Source organism: Melanostigma gelatinosum (assembly GCF_949748355.1).
Source record: "Melanostigma gelatinosum genome assembly, chromosome: 20".
In the NCBI taxonomy this organism is placed as follows: domain Eukaryota; kingdom Metazoa; phylum Chordata; class Actinopteri; order Perciformes; family Zoarcidae; genus Melanostigma; species Melanostigma gelatinosum.
The window spans coordinates 7191421-7212820 of record NC_136653.1 but is presented as its reverse complement, the minus strand read 5'-3'; the positions used below and the strand labels follow the sequence as shown (position 1 = coordinate 7212820).

Sequence of the window (21400 nt, the reverse complement as noted above, 5' to 3'; positions counted from 1 at the left end):
GTGATATCATTGAAATATACTTAGGATGGCATACGTACGCACACATAATACTTTCTGTTCACAGAGTTATTCCACACATACAGACAACAGCCATGTGGTTTCTTACTTCCAGGAGGAGGCTGCTTTCATTGACTGTGGTGGCCAGTGGAAGGCTCTCTTTCCTGGGTTCAGGGTTTGAGGATGCAGTGCTGATACTCTGCTTCCTGGAGGGCTTCTCATGGTTTGCTGTAAAAAAAAGAAAAAGAAAAGAGTCAATTGGCTGGAACGAGGGGCATATTTATGTTAAAACAACAAAAACTAAAAGCACTGAGCAAACTCTGTGGTTACAAGTGCAGGTGGAGATGAAAAGAGCAGCCACAAACACAAACCCAGTCCTTCATTTCATTAACCTTATACATGCAGGGACATGTGCTCATATCTGCTGCATTCAAGGTCTGGAACATAAAATCAAGCACACATCTAACTCTTGACTTTCCATGTCAACACAGGAAAAGTTGAGGACGATAACAACAATGATTGCATTTCCGAAAGCTTCTAAATCCACCAAAAAGCCTGTCTGATGCAGCAGTGATAAGAGTTGGACCGGCACGCAGACATGTGGCCGACACATTAATGGCATCAGTCTCCTCTTGCACTGCGTGATCTCCAGGTATTAGTCTGTGCGGCGGGGCCGTCTAACGAGGCAAAACAGAGGAGGATTTCATGACTTTACGGGATTCTTCTCACACGATACGGCCGCACGCACACGCAGAGGCTCACTGGCACACCAAGCGTGAGGTAGAGCGCAGCATTTAGTGCTTTTGGGACGACTTATTTGCACTGAAACGAGGCTCTGAGATGTTCTTTATTCTTTACAAAGCTCACCACTCTCCTGCTCCTTTTGTGTCATCTGATATTCAAAAGAGTAGGAACATCTACTTCAGTTATACAAATATCACATGCAACGAGTCACGCTCCATCAACCGCTGCTATACACATGCAGCGATCTCTCCGCTGTAGAGTAAAGGCCTACCTACTACCATGCCAGAGTGTCTACACATGCAATTAGCCTCCACGGACGTGGCGTGCAGAAATGTCACATGTGCATCGGTGACGTGTGTGTGGCGTGTCGGAGGCATGTTTGCGTGTTTTTCTTATGGGCGTGCTGTCAGTGGGCATGTGGCTGACTCCAAGAGATCAGCCCTTCACTCCGTCACTCATTGTAGCTGGCACCGATTAGTCACGCAACACATACACACACACCATAGCCTCATTACGAAGAACTATCTAAGTATGTATGTGTCTTCCAATGCTCCGTACAGTCCCCACCCCCACCGAATAACCCCATTACGGCTACCATTCCTCCCCCTTTAACCTTCTACCGTCTCCTGTCCTCTGTCCATTCCTCCCCCAATGAACCCCCGTCTTCCTCCTCCTCCTCATCTCTCCACCCTTTCTTTGTTCAACTCGGCATCGCAGGTGATCGACAACCGATTTCGTGATGCTGAAAGAGTTCCCCTTCTCTTAATTCCACTCTGAAGCACGCAAAGCAAATGCAGCCATTTGTTTTTCTTTCTATCTGTACATGTTTGATGTTTAATCATTCCCCGGTTGCAACATCAGGTTAATGAGTGAAAATAAAGGCCTCAATGTGAATGATGGAAATCAGGTAAGCGCTGATGACTGCATTGACAGTCGCTCAGTAAACTCATAAATGCCAGTAATAATGTTAAGTATTTTGTCATCACCTCCTGCAGGTGCAAACACACACAAACAAACAGACTCAGACAGCCACACACACACACACACACACACACACACACACACACACACAGACACACACACACACACACACACACACACACACCATTCTCTTCAATCACGCAATATCATCCAACCAGTGGAAACTAGCAGAGGGAAATGGAGCTAATAAGCCTCTTTATTTTCCTCCTTCAACGTATTTTTGTTTTCTCTCTTACGGCAGCTTTTGGAGAGGATGCAGCGTCAGGAAAGACAAACACGCGGGATGATTAATTAATGGCACATGCACTTCCTCTGCCGACAATACGGGCTTTATTCATCACCGCTCGCGTCTTCGGGTTTGCTTTTCTTTGCCTCCATTTTCTCCCTGGTCTATAAAGGAAAACAGAGTGGGTAATGGCGAGGCGTTTATGTGCTCTGTGTGCGGACGGGGTGTCAAGTAAAAAGTGACAAGTAGCGGGATGTCGATGCTGCCAAGGGGTGAGGCTGAAATTGTCTCGCTCCCTTAGTCGGCCCCGGTCTGTCTTTTCCACCTCCACTCAGTACACAAAACGTTAAGACCACCCGCCACACATCAAGTACATTGTGATTCAATTGGCACAATTCGAGTCACAATTGTCTCGGGACTTCAATTGGCTCAGAGGACACCTTCGATGATTTGTTGAAATGAAAAAATAATCCGATATTACGAATAGGGACTGTGATGGAAAGAGATGCTGCAAGGGAGGAAAGACTTGCTTGTAGAATGTGATGCGGTTTAGATGGGATTGCTTTAGATTGCTGCGTAGTGTGTGTATGTGTGAGTTTAGGGCTCAGTCCACATCAATCAGGTGTTTCTCCCCCTCTAGGGGGCGAGGTGAGTCTGGCCGTGGGGCATATGGACGTGTAGCAGCAAAGTCTCGGTTTGTTCTTCTGTATTCTCCTTTACAGCCACTTCCTCCCACACTACCAATAACAGCCGGAAAAAAAAGAAATACGAAGAGGAACTAGAGGAGAGAAAGAAGAACACCTCTATAAGGAGGGAGAGCTGTGCACTGCAGGGGGGGATGTCTCTGTGGACCCATAGTGTCACCGACATGCTTTTATTCTGGGGATAATGGAGGTCAAACACAAAGGAATGTCTCACAAAATGACGAGAGATGCAAAGATGAATATTTCAATGCAGTCCTGTGCATTAGGTTCAAAGCTGGCATGGCACGACATTATGTTGGAGAGTGTCGCACGACTCAAAGCGCTTCAGAAATCGCGAGTACTGAATGGTAGGTGATACCCCGGCTCCATTCTCCTGCTCACGCTGCTATCCAGAGCAATATGCAGCGAGGAGCAGGTAAGTGTTCATACATGGCTGCTCATAGACACAACACCAGCTGCTGCACGGTTTTAACCTGGGACCTACCAACCTGCATGCACACTGCTCCAAACCCAGTCCAACAGGTGGCTACTACTGCTTTTTTGGGTGTTCTTTAGACATTTGATCACTTTATACTCAGTTTAATGCCAGTTCAGGTAATATGTAATAAGTAGTGGAGGACCGCCCTGAACATTTATTTGTCAGCTATAGTTACTGTGATATATCACATATAACATATGACGATCTTTAAAAAATCGTATGCACTGTTGTAGAAGAAACTACCCAACAGTATGTCAAATAGTTTAAATTAACGGTAGAATGCTCATTAAACATTAATGCATTCGTCATAATAATCCAATACGATAATATTTGAATACCTTTTTTACTTAAGTCACAATTTTGATGCAGTAATTTTACTTCTTGAAGTATTTATATATTGCAATATTGCTACTTTTACTCAAGCAAGGGATCTGATATTTTCCCCACCCCTGGTAAGAAGTAATCTTATCCGAAATGATTAGTTTTTTCTCTGTCAGAGGGTTGGTGTTTTGCTAATGAGTGACGCCCAATCACATCCATACTACCTACATCTGCATGCAGGCTCTCCGTCTCCCTGATTTGCAGCAGCATGGGTGCCACTGCCATCTCTTGGCAGCCGATCCTCTGCTGTGGTTTTTGGCTTGTAAAAAAAGAGCTCCGGACCTGAACATGCGAAACGCTGTGCTGCACAGCAGTCCCTCCCCTTCCACAAGGCTTGCGTGAGTAGAGAGAACTGTGTGTGTGTGTGTGTGTGTGTGTGTGTGTGTGTGTGTGTGTGTGTGTGTGTGTGTGTGTGTGCGATGAGGTCGGGTTGGCTTACAGCCACTTCCTTTGCCTATTCCCGCCCCCTTCCCTCAGCGCTCTTCTTCTCTGTCTCTCTCTCTCACCATCTCTCTCTCTCGCTCTCCCCGCAGGCACAGGAAATCCACAGCAGAGAGAGCAGCAGCACCAACACACACACACACACAGAGAGAGAGAGAGAGAGAGAGAAGTTGGCCGATCAAGGGCTGGTTGTCACGCGAGCGAGCCGTCTGTCAATCTCCCCCCCCTCCTCCTGACAGTGGGCTGGCGGCCGGCCAAGGCCTTGCGTGCAAGCCGGCAAGCCACATTAGCCCATAAAGAATTTCATAATAGCAACAGCTGTTAAATATTGATGACTGCTGGCAAGCGCTCAATGGTGCTCCGCAAAAAGGTTAAGCCTGCACTGTAATGGAAGCTAATACTATTATGCCACAGATCAAATGTCCGGATCTCGGCCTGTCCAAATCTTTCAACTTTTTTTTTCTTTTTCTTTTGCAGTGTGGCACAGAGAAGAAAAAAAGACTCACTGACAGAAAGTTTTTGGCGCTTTTCATATTTTCCTGAAGATAAACAGAAGCTTTTTCCACTTGGTTCCACTTGATGGATATAAACAGTATGCATTCAAATTTCAATCACCCTTGATACCAGTATTAATATTGGATTGAGGTCGCTAATCCTCCCCGATATTGTTTTGGATGACAATGTATTCCACTGTGACATATAAGATTACAGTTGGAGGGAGGGACTGCCAGAGTTTAAAGCCTTTTTTTGTTCACTAAACCACATTTACAGAAAGGACTTTTCTTGTCGTCCCGGCATGAATCACGAATAATCATCTTTCAGAGGAGATCCAAACGTGAGTGAGGGATTTTTGAGAGTAGTGTGCACGTGGATTCGCTACAGGAAGTCTCTCTCTGAGGAAGGGGAAAAAAATACAAAATGTGATTTCTGATCCTGAATAGAACATAAACAATAGCCTAGACGCTGAAGTGAAGGGGAAGTGATATTATGGCCGAGCAAACGGGATCACACAGATTGGAGGTCGGGATGCAAAACTCAATTGTTTCTAGTTCTCTGTTTTGTTTGGCAAACAGACACACGACTGTTGTACAGGAGTGATCTGTCTCCACGCATGAGCCCTCGGGCAAAACAGACGCGTATGGCAACTGTGTACTGCTACTGTATGTGGCTTGTATACACGGGAGCATCATAAAAACTGCCGCCACACACACTCCACACACACACACACACACACTGCTTCTATAAATAGAGAATATGACTGATTGTGGCGCACATGTTTTATGTGAGCGTGGTGTTTGTCAGCGGAGAAAAATGTTTTTTTCTGATGAACCCATTGAAAGAGTGACACACCAGCTAAAGGGCTGTCTAAATTTGCCTTGTCAAGCTTTGGAATAAAAATGTACCACAACATAAAGCCAACGTGGTACAATATTTATACAGACAATTAGAAAAACTAACAGGATGCAAATGGATGAAGGCCCGGGGAGAATGTGCCTCAGCATGAAATGCTCTCCGCTTACACAAACACACATACACACACACACACACGCAAACACACACACACACACACACACACAAACACACACACACACACACATACACACACACACACACACACACAAACACACACACACACAGGCTGCATTCAGGCATGTGTTGCGTGAGATGAGCCAGTTACGCAGGAAAGCTTTTAATTTGAATGTACCCAAATGAATGCCACAGTGTATTTTTTAATTGAAGACAACAAGACGCTCCAGTTTGCGTGCCGCTGCCAGGGATCTGCCGAGTTCCACCAGCACCAGCGTCGGCCCCGGCCTTCAGTCTGCTCAGCGGGGGTGAACTCAGGATACGGACTCCCTCGTGGATCACACACATATCCGAGCAGTAACCCGGCCCGGAGGCCGAATGACAACACACGTGCACAATCACATGTACAGTTCGCGGTTGCAGAAAATGACAAACACAAGGGAGTCATGGGGGGGGGGGGGGGACCTCCATTGTCAGGCCTGTTCTCCACTCTCCTATGCGTCTCTATTTATCACAAACTTCCTCTGATTAGCTCATTCAAATAGAGATAGAATTCATTTCCTTTTGGGGGACCTCGGTGTCCAGGCATATTTTGACTTTTGTGGGGAAACTATTGACGCACTTTCTACCAAGCTAAAGCCCAAAAGGCAAAATCCTTGGTAAAGTACTTTTATTTTCTTCTTCTGGTTAGCCGACTGTAAAATTGATAGAACGAACTGATACATTTCTCACGCATAAAGGTGACAAAATAATGGAATCTTTGTGCCATGTGTGCACATCTGAGATACACACTTCATGACTGTAAGGGACATCAGCTCAGTGTGTGTTGGCGTGGTTACTCGATAAATAGCTTTTCCCTTGGATTCCTGTTTTGATGAAGATGGCTGTTGCTCTCTCAAGCTGGCGGTTAATAAAATTTGCATTTAGGAACCCCACCTGGCCACAATAAAGCACAAGTCTTCTATTTCTGTGCTCGCGCACAATCTCCATTTTCACGAGCGGTCTGAGATTCAATAGCTGGAAATGAACGCGCAGCGCGTCTTTCCTCAAACTGTAAAGTTTATGTGAACATTCGCTGCTTGCTGTTAAGCCCATCTCCCCGATTTTGAGTTTAATTAAGAGATGCATTTGAAATGAAAACCTCTCGTGCTTCATAAACAAACAAGCAGCATGGAAACAGATGTGCCATGAGAGGTGAATTTAAAGTGCTTTGGAATCAGTTAAATATGATTGAAATTGCAGAGTGAGAAAGAGAGGGATGAAGAGGGAGAGGAGGAGCAAAAAGGCATCAAATATTTTTCAGGCTCCTCATAAATTGAGTTATTTAGGTCCAGGCCTTGGTCCAAAAAGTCGACTTCATCAAAATCTAGACTGGAACAAACGTACTGCAGAGCACGGGGCCGTTGACTTACAATGTATAGAATAAACGACCATGAAGTGTTTATTATGGAGCTCATTCATTTCACTCAGTTGTCCTACACTGAGTTTTTCATTAGAAAACGCACCAGTGCCTCTGCTAATTCACACGGAGAAAGGGAATTCTTAACAACAACTCAGGGAATAATTATTAGTTCTCTAGCCCTGTCTTTCAGTCTGCATTCCTGCATGAGAGGGGAGGAGGGCAAAAGAAAGCCGGAGAGCAGAGCGAAGGTTACAGTCTGCAGCTCTGCTGGTTCCTTGTGTTGCGTGCCAACTAGTGTCACTGGCATTATTCACAATAACAGGGAGAAAGAAGCACAACAAGCCTTAGATTATCCCCCTCGTGTTCTCCTCCCCGCTGGCCAGTCGAAAGCAATCATCACTCGCTTTGCGGTCTTCAACAAGTTTTCTGAAGAACCACACCTTTCACTATTTTTATTTTTGATCCTGTTAGCATTTGTTTTCTTTCTTTTGTTTTTAATCCATGCAGCCTCTCCATAACAAGAAGGTAATCTGTTGAAAAGATGATGGCGCTGTTTCGGCCCATTGAGGAAAATAATAACGGACAGATGGTCCCCCAGGCTGAATCCATATGGGGAGGGAAACTACGCGAATGCTGTTGCAGCACGCAGTGCTAAACAAATGCTAACCACGGAGCACTTTTACGACATCAACAAGTTGTGCTCATTCGCTGGGCTTGAACTCAAGAGAGGCATCGTTTTAGTGGAGGAAACGTGAGTACAAAGTGGCTGACATAATGCACTAATGAGAAGAGTTGTACTGAGTTAAACAGACGAACGGAAAGAAAAGAGTATAAAAGTTATTTTATGGCACTTTGCTGAAACTCTGCGGGAGCAAAATGTCGCTGTCCCGAGAAAAAAAACATTGGCTTTTAAGCTTCGTGACAATGCATTTGAACGAAAACAATGAGATTTTAAATGCTTCATTTAGTCTGAGAGGAAGGAGAAGTTTCTCAACCCATGAAGCGAAATCTAATCCTTCCGTGAAACAAATCAAAACCACACAATTTGGCGATACGTGATTTTTCTTTCACTGGGAACAATAAGTTAAAAGATGTATTGACATAAAGTACAAGTGTGAACAGTGTGTCGCTTGCAGAGCCCTCACCAAAACGCTACACTCACATACGCCAACACACAGGTGAGGTGGTTAATGTGTGCAGGGGTCAAGTGATAGCCACGATGCCGACCATGCTTAATGCATGAAAGCCATTAACTTGTCAGTCAGTAGACACTATCAGAGGTGTTCAGTATCCACTGTGCTTCTGTGTGAGTGTGTGTGTGTGTGTGTGTGTGTGTGTGTGTGTGAGTGTGTGTGTGTGTGTGTGAATGTGTGTGTGTAGGACCAGGGCTAATCTGTGAGGCAAGTAATCGAGAGCAATAGCATAATGCAGTATTTAAGGTCTCTCTCTCCTCATACAAACAGTCACATTTCAATTTAAGGTTGTCGCCCCACCAAAAGCTGATTTTTCAGTAAAAATAAAATAAATCCAAAGACAGTATTTTTGGGATAGTTTCTGCCTGATTTGATCTTCCTTCACGTCACCCGTCAGCTTTGCTTTAACGTGAGTGACCCGTCTTCTGCGTCTCTCACCAACAATATCACACAACAATTTGGCCTCTGACAGAGCTAATTCATTATGCGACACGCTAACCCAACAGTAATCTGATTATCCTCCTAACACCTCGTTCCTGGGTTGCAGGGTATTAGATCCGGGGCGGCAGGCAAACACTGGCTGCTCACAGAAAAAAAACGACCCAGAAGCATCTCAGCATCAAAACATCAAACATGATGATGCCTTTTGACATGACATCTTAAGAATTTAGAAAATAGGCAAAAATGTGAGTACAGATTTACAACCACGTACAGCAAATATACCCGTCATAACTCGCGTTAATATTGTCTTTTAATACTTGTGTGTAAAAGTACCGAACAAGAGGACAAAGTGTTAGCTACTGGCAGCGTCACTCCAACGAAAGCATCAGCTTTTCTAAAAATTCAGACGTGAGCTGTGGCAGCACAGTTGAAAAGAAGTCGAGGTGAGCGCAGCGAGATATCCTTTGTCAGGTCTGGACATATCGTGACTGTCCACTTCACATCCTCCCATCTGTGCCCCTCGCATGTCACCACAACACTCTAATCCAAGCTTCTTTATACTGACAGTGTTTGCTCCGATCACTTCATTTGGCTCAGGGAGGGAGAGGACATATACCCCCCCGCTCTATCGCCCAGCAGGCGATATACTCGTGTGTTTGTGTGTGAGGGCAGGATATAGAGGGGGGGGGGGGGGGGCCATGATGGGGGAGTGATGTTAAGATCACGCAAGCTTGCTAAAAGAGGAAAAGTCAGGAGAGAGTCACGCATGGCGGGGCTTTGCTGTGGATGCCACTCAGTCACCACTGTACTTCCTGGCATCTGGTGTTGGCGTGACGCTATGAGTGTATGTATGTATGTGTGTGTGTGTGTGTGTGTGTGTTGTGTTGTGTTTAATTCCCAAACAACCAATGAGATTTTCAGAGGGTAAACAAACACCGACTTGTCTGCCTTCTCCAAACAGGCTGTCGCTCTGAATAGGAAGACTATTTTTCTCACTTTGCACGCAGAGCGGCCGACTCCGCTGTAACAGCTACTTCTGGACGAGCTTTGTCCAGTGAGAGACGATGAAGATAACCCTGATGATGTCACAGCGATGACACACAGCGATGACACACAGCGATGACACACAGCTCGAGAGGGAAATTTTCTAACAGAAAGCCCTGCGTTGCAAACTAGAGGAGTGGATTTGTGTGAGAAAGGTCTCACAAAAAGATGCAATTCAACTGCATTATTTGGAAATGTAGGACTCAGTGTTTTGAAGCTTGACGCACTTTTTCTTGACCAATTTTGTCTTTAAATTAGTCTCTTCAGAGTGCCTGAATCCCTTTAATCCAAATGGTTAGTGCGGTTTGGTGAGTCCTTATTTGTGTCAAAGGTGGTCCAGCCTTTTTTTCTGCTTGAGCTTATGACACATCTTTGTTTGTGTGTTTCACCCTGGAGATGATCTCATCAACATGTGTTGAAAGATGGGACTCGGCTTGTCATGGAAGCAAAGTCGGAAGTAGTCAGTACAATTTACATATATTACCTTCGGTTTTGGCCATTTTCATGGAAAATAAAAGGTTCCTTCATGTCTGATTGCTGCAGGATACTTGATTTTAACTTTGCAGAAAGCTGCAGATGGTGAAGAGCAGCACTGCAATGTCGAGGCGAGGCAAGGGAGAAATGTGGAAAAAGTTTCGGGGAAGATTCGCAGGCTAATTTGATTTATGTAAATAGTAGGTATACCATCCAGTCATTTTGTAATTTGATTTGTTAGGATTTAGGTTACTTAGAAAGACAGCTGCTTTCAAAAAATCATGGATGAAATGCAAGATGAGATCATGTGCATCTGATATTTGTTTTCAAGCTGGAGATAGAAATGTAATCAAACAGGAACGCATGCATGTATCTGTCAACTCTTCAAAACCAACAACGGTTAGAGTCCTGATGTGAATAATGGAGGTTTCCTTCTGCAAAACATTCCGTTTAACAAGCAAGGGAATCTAAAAGGACATGGTTCAGAAAGGCTTCAAGGAGAAATTCTTACAATTGTGCTGAACACCAGGGCCTAACGCGCGGCACACTTCTCAAACTACCCAGCGCAATTATCGCCTCCACGCTAATGAACCTCACATTACACCGTGTGTCAGTAAACCACCATTTGGGCCTAGCAGCATATAAACTTCCACTTCGGCTCTTGTATCGCCCTGCAGCTGAGACCTGTGGGCAACACCGCTGGACCCGGGCCCATACCCGCAGATCTGAGCCTCCAGCTCCGTTTCCATGCTGACACTTCATTTAAAGCATTACTCTGCATCTAAGAAAGGCTCTTCCACCTCAAGTGCCCCGACATTAAGTTAAAATCAAGGCTGTTTCATATAATACCTTTTTAATTTAGTAGTGGAGAAGTATTTCGATGACTTGTGCGCCAAACAAAGTGGCATCTACTTTCAAACATCTACTCATGTGTTACTTTTTTATCTCTTCTATCTCTGCTGCAATGACCAGATTGTCTGATAAAAATCCTCAAAGTTTCATCTTATCACATCTAACTGCTGTACTGAGTGAGACGTGAGATGGCAGCTTTTATGAGTTTCTAAACCTCAGACTGAAGTAGCTGCTTTGTCCACCCAGAGCTCAAAAGTCCACTTCAGCACCGGACATTAAACAAATGGACGATTTGAAGTGATTTGAAGACAGATCATAGTTTTTTCCTCCATAAACTCGACATTGGATTTCCAGACGTTGAGACACCTCAAACCAAATGCGTCTGAGGTAGAAGTGCAGAACATGTGTTTCTGGAGCTGCGCTGTATTCCACTATGCAGGCCTGTCCTCCAGTATTTTCTGCCTGCAGCTGAAGTCTGATTTATGAGCGGGACCACAGAAATTCCTCTGCAATAGCTTCAGGATGTGTCCGGAATAACAGTAATATCTCTGATTTGGGAAAGTATGAGCAGCTCAAAAACACTGCTGTGTCACTGTGAGCGACTCACGCGAGGCGAGGCATCCTCTTTCCCCCTCTATTGCATCAGGGCTTCGTAAACTGTGGCTTGTTTTCTGTTGTTCTGCTGGGAAATCTGGTGGGATGACATTCCAGCTGAATAAACAAAACCATGACCAGAAGTTGCACGATGTATCAATTTTACAATTACACGTTATTAATACAACATTTCAATTGATTCTAAAATAATAAAAAGTAAGAGTGATTTTTGTGGATTACAACTGGAGTGTCCTTTATGCTGTTTCTTATGCAAAGAGTTGCAGCACTGTTCCAGTTAAGATAAGTTGTCACACATCACTCCAGATCCTGATCCACTTATAGTTAAGAATGCACACACACACACACACACACACACACACACACACAAAACACAATGTAAAAACATGGACACATATCCAATTTAGTCAGGGAGCGATGTGGTGTTTTGCTCAAGGACACTTCGACAGGACACACAGCTGCTGCTGGGTTTGGACCGTCCATTTGGCGGCCGGTCTCCCGTTACACACACTCTGCGCGCACACACACACACAAAATAAACACAGCAAATATCCACATCCTCCTCACCCGACAACAGTGCTGCAACTGTTCCTCATGTGACAGAAGGGGGGTGAGCTGCTGAGCTGAGGGAGTGGCGAGGAATAGCGTGCGAAGCCCTAATACAATGTTTCAACCCCAGATGGGTCACATCAGTAGCCCGCAATCAACCAATTTGGCCCTGCCAAGTTTACACGCTTTACATGTCAAAGGGGACGGGACGGGGAAAAGGGAGAAACCCGTTTCTTCTTCTTCTTCTTTTTCTTCTTCCCCCATGCTTCTTTTTATTGCCTGCCACAGCTTATAATTATTAATTACTGTGACTGTTTTTTCCGTTGTGGAGGGGAAGAGGAGAGGAGAGGAGAAATGAGTAGAGGAGAGGAGACAAAAGGAGAGGAGGAGAGGAGAGAAGAGAAGAGAAAAAAGGATGTTAAGGACTACAGGGACAGAAAATGGGTGGAACTCAGTGGTGTGAATGCAGAAAATAACAGAGCTGGTTCCTGACACCAGGGCATTTCATGGAAACTAAGGTTATCTGCATAGATGTTAAGGGTCATATGGCACCCTCAAGCTTTGTCTACCCTCTGCAAAAGCACCGCGATGAGCTGATCCATTTCCTCACTGACACCACCGATTATAACCAGCACCGCAGAGCCATTCGGGGGCTGGCAAGACACCGTTGTCTCCGTTCAAAGTGGTTAGGACGAGCCGAGGGGACACCTGGTGAGCGACTTCACACGGGGAGCTCACCTAATGCGTTCACAGCAGGGATGTTTAAATGAGGCCGATGATATCAATGTCTCTGGAGAAGTAAAGCTCCAGATGACACAAGTGTCAGCATCCTGCGCCAAATTATCAGTGGCAAATCACACACAAACACACAAACACAGTAGGCATACCCTTGTAGAAGAGATATCTATATCTCACACACACACACACACACACACACACACACACACACACACACACACACACACACACACACACACACACACACACACACACACACACACACACACACACACACACACACACAGACAGAGCTTTCCCACGGCAAAGTGTGGTCTTGTCATTCAGGCTTTGTTTCCACCGTGGCCTCTCATCTTTAAATAGCCTGCTATGATCTGTCCATTCAAGCACAGCCACATCTAGTTTCAGACCGAATTTTTATAGTGCAGTTTGGAATCAGAGCAGAGAGTAAGATCTGAGCCCAGATCTGCTGCAGGGTTGTGCACACGATGACGGAGGCTTAACGTCGGTGGAAAGGAAGCTAAGTGGTGTGAAAGTATATTGAAAAGGTTTCTCCTAAAAGATCAACTGCAATATCATGAAAGATCTAAAATTGACTGGTGTCAGCATGATAAAGGAATACTGCCTGGCAGCTTTACACTTTAGCTTTGTGTGTTTTTGCACAGAACAGAATGCTTTCAATTGATGCTACTCACGCATAATGACTTGACAAACTGTTAGGGCGAGGACTAACAGTCATCATCAACTTGTTTATAGAAGAACACAGAGTTTGAACTTAAGGGTGGCTCTATATGGTGTTGCAATTCAAGCACCGATTGTCTCAAACTCTCACTAACAAAGAAGAGGTGGGAGGGGGGAAAAAAGAACGGAATCCTTTTTGCACGTAAAAAAAAAAAAAGAAAGAGAGGAAAAGATAAAGAGAGGCCGGGTGGGAACTGTCATAAAATGAACAGAGAATGAGATTCAAAGTCTTTTTTCCCACCGGACAATAAAACATGAAAAAGTACGTGTTGGAAGGATGGAGAAATCCTTCCCTGGCTCCACTGTGCTGTGAAGGAGAGTCAGAGAGCACTCCAGATGTGTCTCAAACATGCCTCGAGTTTCATTGTGATACTTAGTGGGTCTTAGTGAAGCGGACCCGGGGTTTTGTATTTAAGTCTGGCCTAAGACCAGGACCAGATGGTTAGCACATGAGAGATAGAGAGCAACAGCTTTGACCTTAATTGTTTAACAGTTATCTTTAAGGTAGTTGTACACAGCACCCACCAAATTACTTCGTAGTTTTGGTTTATTCTATAGCTTCCACCAAGATGAACACCATTCCTCTGCACCAGCATCACTGTCTGGAGTCCTCATTACTGCATATTTAAAAGTGATAATTACATGGACTTTGTGCTACGCGTGTAGGCTTTATCTTGCACTTGTGTTCGGGTCACCTGCAGGTACGGATCCTCAAAAAGGAAAAAGCCATTAAGGTACATGTATATTTGAGGAAGAATTGATTCTGACAAATGCAAAGGACATTATAACATCTCCCTCATTTCAACACGTTCACACTGAGGTGAAAGGTCACGGCTGACATCACCTCTCCTTTCCTTGCTGTACGGTCACTGCTTCTCCCTGTCTATGCATTTATGCGCATTATGCCACAACTGAGAAATTGTCCTCCAATCACCAGTGGTGAATCACTGGGGAATTAAACAGAGACAAAGTGGGTAGACAGCATTTTTGCTATTTCTGGGGGAAAATGTCGACGAACTGCTGATTTTAAAAATCTAAAACCGGGATTTCTCAAAAAAAGATTTGGGGACCCCTCTTTTGAAAATGACAAACCATCACAACCCAATTCACACCAGGCCTTATCTGAAATTTCTGCGTAAATTAGCCTTCCTGATCATCTTCACTGCCATTTACGCATCATCATGTTATCTTGATTCTTGAATCGGTAAACCAGCCAGTTCGAATAGATAGTATGTTATGTGGGTGTTATTGAAAACATATACACATGTTAATACAAAATAATGATCCGAACAACGCGAGCATTCAAGCTCCGTCGTGTGATAAACTCTCATCTAAATAATTCGAGAAATTCTTATGTGAACACTGAATTATACAAAATAATCTAATTTGAATACATTTTTCTTCATCCTTATGCTTAAATAGACAAAAACTAAACGCAATTAAGACTTCATTCTTTGGCTGTTCTGGAAGCCAATTGATTTAGATTCTGCTGATTGTTCCTCTGGTATGTCAAACATTTGATTCAAGGAGCTTGACCGTTAGATGGAAACGCTGCTATAGCTAACATGCCATACCAGCTTTCTGCATCTCAAATTCATATGTTCTTGACTCCGAGCCAAACAAGCTGGTTGATATGCTGCCAACTGGAACATAAACTGTTATGCTTCTGGCTTCTTTCATGTAGTATTTGTTTTGGTTTTCTTTTTACTCTACATATGAGCCGAGTGTACATTTTTAATCTGGCACCGCATCATAAGCTCCAGTGTTTTTATGAAGAGCAGAATAAAAGACAGAGGACACGAACAGCACAGGAGGTGAAACCCTGCGTCTGATTGTCCGTTTCAGGTGCAGATTTGTGCGTGCATTTCTGTGGATTTCTTTGTGTGTGATCTCATCTGATCAGTGTCAGGTATGACAGCTCAGCATCCTGAAGGCGTTTGGGGGAAGCGTGTGCACGTGTGCAGCACGAGTGTCACGTTCATGTGTGTGACTGCACAGCATCAGTGCTTTGTATCCAAGTGGTGTGTGTGTGTGTGTGTGTGTGCGTGTTTGTGTGTGCATGAACGCCATTTTTATGAGTGATTCCACCTGATCAGTGTTAACTCAGCTCTACATCCTAAAGGTGTGTGTGTGTGTGTGCCTATGTGGGAGGGAGAGAGCTGGGATTCCCTAAAGCATGTTTAGTAAATCCTCAACCGGCACGATTCCCAGGCATCGCGTGCAGCAGGGTGGGACTCCCGAGCTAAACCACACCTCTGCACACATACATACACTCACACACACACACACACACACACACACACACACACACACACACACACACACACACACACACACACACACACACACACACACACACACACACACACACACACACACACACACACACATTCAGACAACAGTTCCTAGCTGAGGCCAGTGTAATGTTAGGTACAGGGCTTAAGCTGGTATCGTGGGAGGGTTAATGGATTTCAACCATTTATTCACCTGTCATCCCCATTAAATCCATAGCTGGTCGTTCCGTGACCAAATGAGACCTCTTATCTCCATAACAACCCTCATCTGGTTAACCTCAACCCCGCTTACCCTCCGCGGTGCGTGTATGTGTGTGTCAGTGGAAATGCACATCCCCTGTATGCTCGCGGCAGCATTACTGGAAACACAGAATGATACTTATCTAATGTAAATAGGAAAGCAATGATCCAATGTACCTTCAGATTAACCCTCGGCATGTCCGTGCTCTTTGCCATGGCTGCGACACCTTGAGACGTATGCGGTTTTGAAGTTAAAGAGCAGGATTGGCTGATGGGTCTCACATGTCGAGGAGGTTTCGGTCGCACTGTGGGTGGTCAGTGCACAGTAGATCAGACGCACTGTTGTGTGTGCGTGTGTCGTGGTGGTGGGTGTGTGTTCGAGGGAGAGTGCAGGGGGAGAGTGCAGCCTATTATGGTTGACTGGGCCCTAAACATGTCATTGCTGAGAAATGACACCGCCAAACTATTTTCAGTGAAACGCTTTTCATTTTGAACAATGTTGTAATTATACTGTAAAAGTGCAGAGAAACAAAGCTACCTGGCATTTTTACTGATTCCAATTCAGTCCCGATGTCAAATTGAAACAGCTTGTCAATTTATCATGTGAAAACCTTCAGAATAAAAGCCCTTCTGTTGTGAGTTAGCTGTGTTACAAACCAGAGAGCTTGTAGTCTGGCAATCTGTACCCTTAAAATGTGGAAGTATAATGTGGTGGACATACTCCTTTATGTTTAACTACACAGTAACATGTAGAAATGGAGGAGGGCGTCTCTGGACAGATTGACTCCCTTATGTAGAAGGTTGTTTTGCTCTGCAGTTTCACTGCCAACGTGGAGCATATCAAAGCTGTTTAGTTGATCAGTTTGACTGATTCGTTAACCAGTAAGTGTCGAAGAACTCCCGCTTGGAAATGAACTCTGTTAATGAAAAATAAATAATACATTTTACGGCTCGCAACCAGCCTCTTTTTAGCGTGTGCACACAAGTGTACAGTGCATACGGGCTAATGCGTGTCCATGTGTGCAGCCTTGATGCGTAAACCTGACACCATTACAACATGTGATGCACACCACCTGTGCAAACAGCACTACAAAGACTTCCCTGTTTTCATGTACTGGCCCTTTAATTGGCCTTTAATTGGGCCAGAGCCTCGCACAGTTAGGACAGTGAGACAGAACCAGACAGCTGTGGAACGAACAGGAGCAGAGGACGGGAGATCAACTGTGGCTGGAAAATGACTTTTCCCGACATCAACCAGTCGGTAATCTGTTATTTTCAATGGTGTGATCAGCAGTTTTGACAACGGCATGCGTTATGACGCAGGATCTTTTATTAATAAAAGATATTTACATGAGGATAAATAAGCTTAAACTGTTCGGTAAGGTGGCTGTCAGCACACACACACACACACACCTCTATAGCCCAAAAATATTTGGTGATTTACAAACCACATCTGAGAAGTTATGCAATGCTCAAACATGTGGCCAGTTCTGAAAACAAACCATGGCACGCAACGGCAGCGAGGTCATTTTATACACTGGAGAGTTTCACTCTCTGCTCTGTCTCCTTTCTCTCTGAATCTCTCTCAACCCCTCTCTCTTATTCCCAAAGCAGCACTTGTGAAGCTAACAGGGAAAGCGGTCAGACATTATTAGCTCAGCTACATGCCACTGAGTTTTTCCTGACATAGGTTGAAGCCCTTAAATAGACTTCACACTGCAGTAGGGACACGCAATGTCTTCTACTGTCAGAGCCATTGATCCTGAAGCAAGTCGGAATGAACTGGACACGGAACAGAAAAATTACAAAGTAACAAAGTGAAATGGCACCGATCCAGATGATGGGGTGGTGATCCGGGACAAGTGTACTTAATGGTTGATAAGAAACATGTGACGGCTTGTTTAAGGTCCCGCATGATGTGTCATTTTCATGTAATCGTCACCACACCCGAGTGGCAGGAAGCCAGAAGGTTGTCTTGCAGATTTTATAACCACTCTAACGCATCTCACCATCATTAACCAATGGTATTTCACACAGAGACAACAATGTATTTGTCCAAAGTCATCTTTCAACATACACAAATCCCCCCCCCCCCCAAAAAAAAATATTGTTGACCAATAACGTGCCAGAATACATCTTATTTAGGCACCAAGTACTGTTAAAAAGTCTGTTTGCATGAGGGTGGCAAATGGGGAACCCGGCACAAAAAGCTGTTTATAGTGAAAATGCGTTTCCATGATTTGATTATAGTCTTATGAATCGAGTATCATGATATAACTCAGGTTTTATAGGCCTTACTTCTTGAATTTGGGCGGAATGATCACACTAAAATACCCAGGAGATAATAACTAGAGTAAATAAGATGTGAAGTTTGGTTCTAATCAGTGTAGGGAAGGGTTGATGTAGAGTTTATCCACCTTTGTGGCCTGAAATAAATATTTATCGAGCAGTGTAAAACTCACTGAATAGAGGTCATATCGAAATACTTTAAAATGTCTATAAAGTAAAGGAAGAATAAAAACTGGAGCAGATATGAACATATTGGCGATAAAAGAAGTGTGAAGACACTGTGAAAAGCCAAGATTCCTCCACTTGTTTTCCATATCCTGCATTTGATTGAACTGATTCAACAGGTGATCTGAATTCATTTTTATATATTTTTACGAGAAGATACGAGAAGTCGTAAATCCAATGAAAGCAGCATGTGTGGATCCATTGTTCTTTGTTCGTTTATGTGTGTGTGTATTGCACATGTCTGTTTATGTAGGCAGCATCCTGTGAAGAAGCGGAGGGAAATCATGCCATTGTGTTGGTGTATGTCGACACCTCCTTCCTTGCCATCAGTTGACAAGGTATGTTTATAAATGGCAGTGGCACGGCCTCCCTACTCACTCTACCTGTTTAAAATGAAAACATGAATATATGAACCTGTGTATTATTTGAATGGCTTAGGACTGAATGCACAATAAAGAGGTATGTTTATACATGGCACTAGGCCCATTTAATATAAAACACAATTTTATACAATATATATAGTCGGGGGTCCCTGCTCCATCTCTCTATCAGTTTGGGGGTCCTTGGCCTGGAAAACGTTGAAGACCCCTGCTCTAGACTATTTTTGAAGGCCTATGCTTTGTAATACTGAAGTTTTATCATTCAAAAAAAATCCAGGTTTTAATAACTGTCTTTATGAACTTTAAATAAATAGTAAGCTGATAGTAATACATTGTAGAAATAGTTAGCTTGACATAATGGATAAATAGTTAGCTAAATGTAACAGATAAGTAGTTGAAATAGTTAGCTAAAAGTAATAAATGGTTGAAATAGATAGCTCGCCGTAGTGGATGAATGTTCTAAATAGTTCGTTTAAAGTATTAACTGTTCAAAATAACTAGCTAAACGTAATAAATCGTAGAAATAGTTCGCTAAAATAAACGGTAGAAAAAGCTAGACGTAGCAGATAAATGGTCGAAATAGTTAGCTGGAGGAAAAGTGATAAATGGTTGTAATAGTTAGGTAAAATATTGTGCAGGCATCACAATGTCAGGTGTTCCTAATGTTAAATTGTGGATATTTTTCTTTGGAGCCAAATCCGTTTCATGCGACTTTCATATGTATTCTTCTGCAAAATCCAGGGAGAAAATCATGAGTGGGGAATAAGTTCACATGAGTGGGGAACTGAACATCCTCTAGGAAGCCCCAGGACATGACAGAAACGCATATATGTACATAACGCACGACACGCCCTTAAATTTACATTTACCCACATTCAAACTGGATGCAACAGCTGTGTGCAGAATGAATTACTACATGTAGTACTAGCCCGAGAGATGGTGAGATGGAGGGGAGGATACACATATGGAGAGAGAGATGGAGTAGCACGAGTTCCCTATCATGTATTGCTTCCACAGGATGCCCTGTACGCTAAAAGGAAACCATAACTGGCCTTGATCACGCTCAGCCATTGAGACATATAAGTGACCGGCAGTGGAGAGATAGGGAGAGAGAGAGAGCGAGAGAGACAGACAGACAGAAAGGGGAGGGAGGGGGAGATGGTAAGGCAGTGTGACAGATGTTTCTGAAGAGGATGAACTGTAAATATTGACCCTGGAGAGGACAATATGTGTGTGCAAGATGCGTGTGTGATATCATTTCTCTGCTGGTGCAGAGAAATGATAGCGACACACACACAAACAAACACACACACAATTCAGGTTATTCACTGGTCTGGAAAATGCAGTAGCTATGAATCTTATTGAGACGAGATAAATGTGGTTTTAGAACTGTGGTATAGTTTTGGAACTGAGAACTTTTTAAACATGGAAGACTCTCTTAAAACATTACAGTACAAACCCTTAAACCACACGCAAGAAGGTAAGATGTTTTTTGTTCCTCATCATATGATGTATGAGAGTTTAAAATTCTTCGCCTCAGCCGTCCAATGTACAGTCTTAATGGTAATGCGGGAGCCCACCTGAAAGAACTTCTTCGCCCCAAATTTCCCAAACTCTACAAACTGAAATCAGATGACCCCTTGACCCTTTGCACCCCATGACTAATCCTCACAGATCGGGCCTTCAGCTCAAATATCCCCCATCTTTGGAATGCACTTCCCCACCATCTGAGCGCCACAAACGTTTGTGTCCTTTAGAAGAGGCCTCAAAACCTTTTAGTTCGGGAAGGCTTTTCATTCATTCATCTTTTTGAATTGTAGCACTTTATCTTTTGATGAAAGGTATGATAAAATGAATTATTACAATCTGTATCGACTATGTATTAATAGTGAGTTATCGGTTATTGCTTTTTTATTCGCCAAGATACTCACAGCTGCCCAGGATTTAACGAGCGCTGAGCTACTTTTCACTTCACTCACATATTCATCATAAAGCAATTTCTACTGTAAGGGTTCATGAACAGGGTTTGTAATTTTCAATACAGATCCTGGGATAGGGTTTTAACTCTTTATATGTATATGTATATGTATATATATATATATATATATATATATGTATATATATATATATATATATATATATATATATACATATATATATATATACATATATATATACATACATATATATATACATATATATATATATATACATATATATATATATATATATATATGTATATATACATATATATATATACATATATATATATATACATATATATATATATATACATATATATATATACATATATATATATATACATATATATATATATATACATATATATATATATATATATATATATATATACATATATATATATATATACATATATATATATATATATATATATATATATATATATATATATAAATATGTATATA

The 21400-nt window shown here is 43.1% G+C and overlaps 1 protein-coding gene across 1 annotated transcript in view; it reads right to left on the bottom strand.

Annotated features, from left to right (window-relative positions):
• Positions 1-21400, bottom strand: part of ahrra (aryl-hydrocarbon receptor repressor a) — a 58028-nt gene that overhangs the window by 14102 nt on the left and 22526 nt on the right. Inside the window, exon 4 of the mRNA XM_079292311.1 lies at positions 107-225. Within this exon, the coding sequence (XP_079148437.1) occupies positions 107-225 (119 nt within the window). The remainder of the gene's footprint in view (positions 1-106; positions 226-21400) is intronic.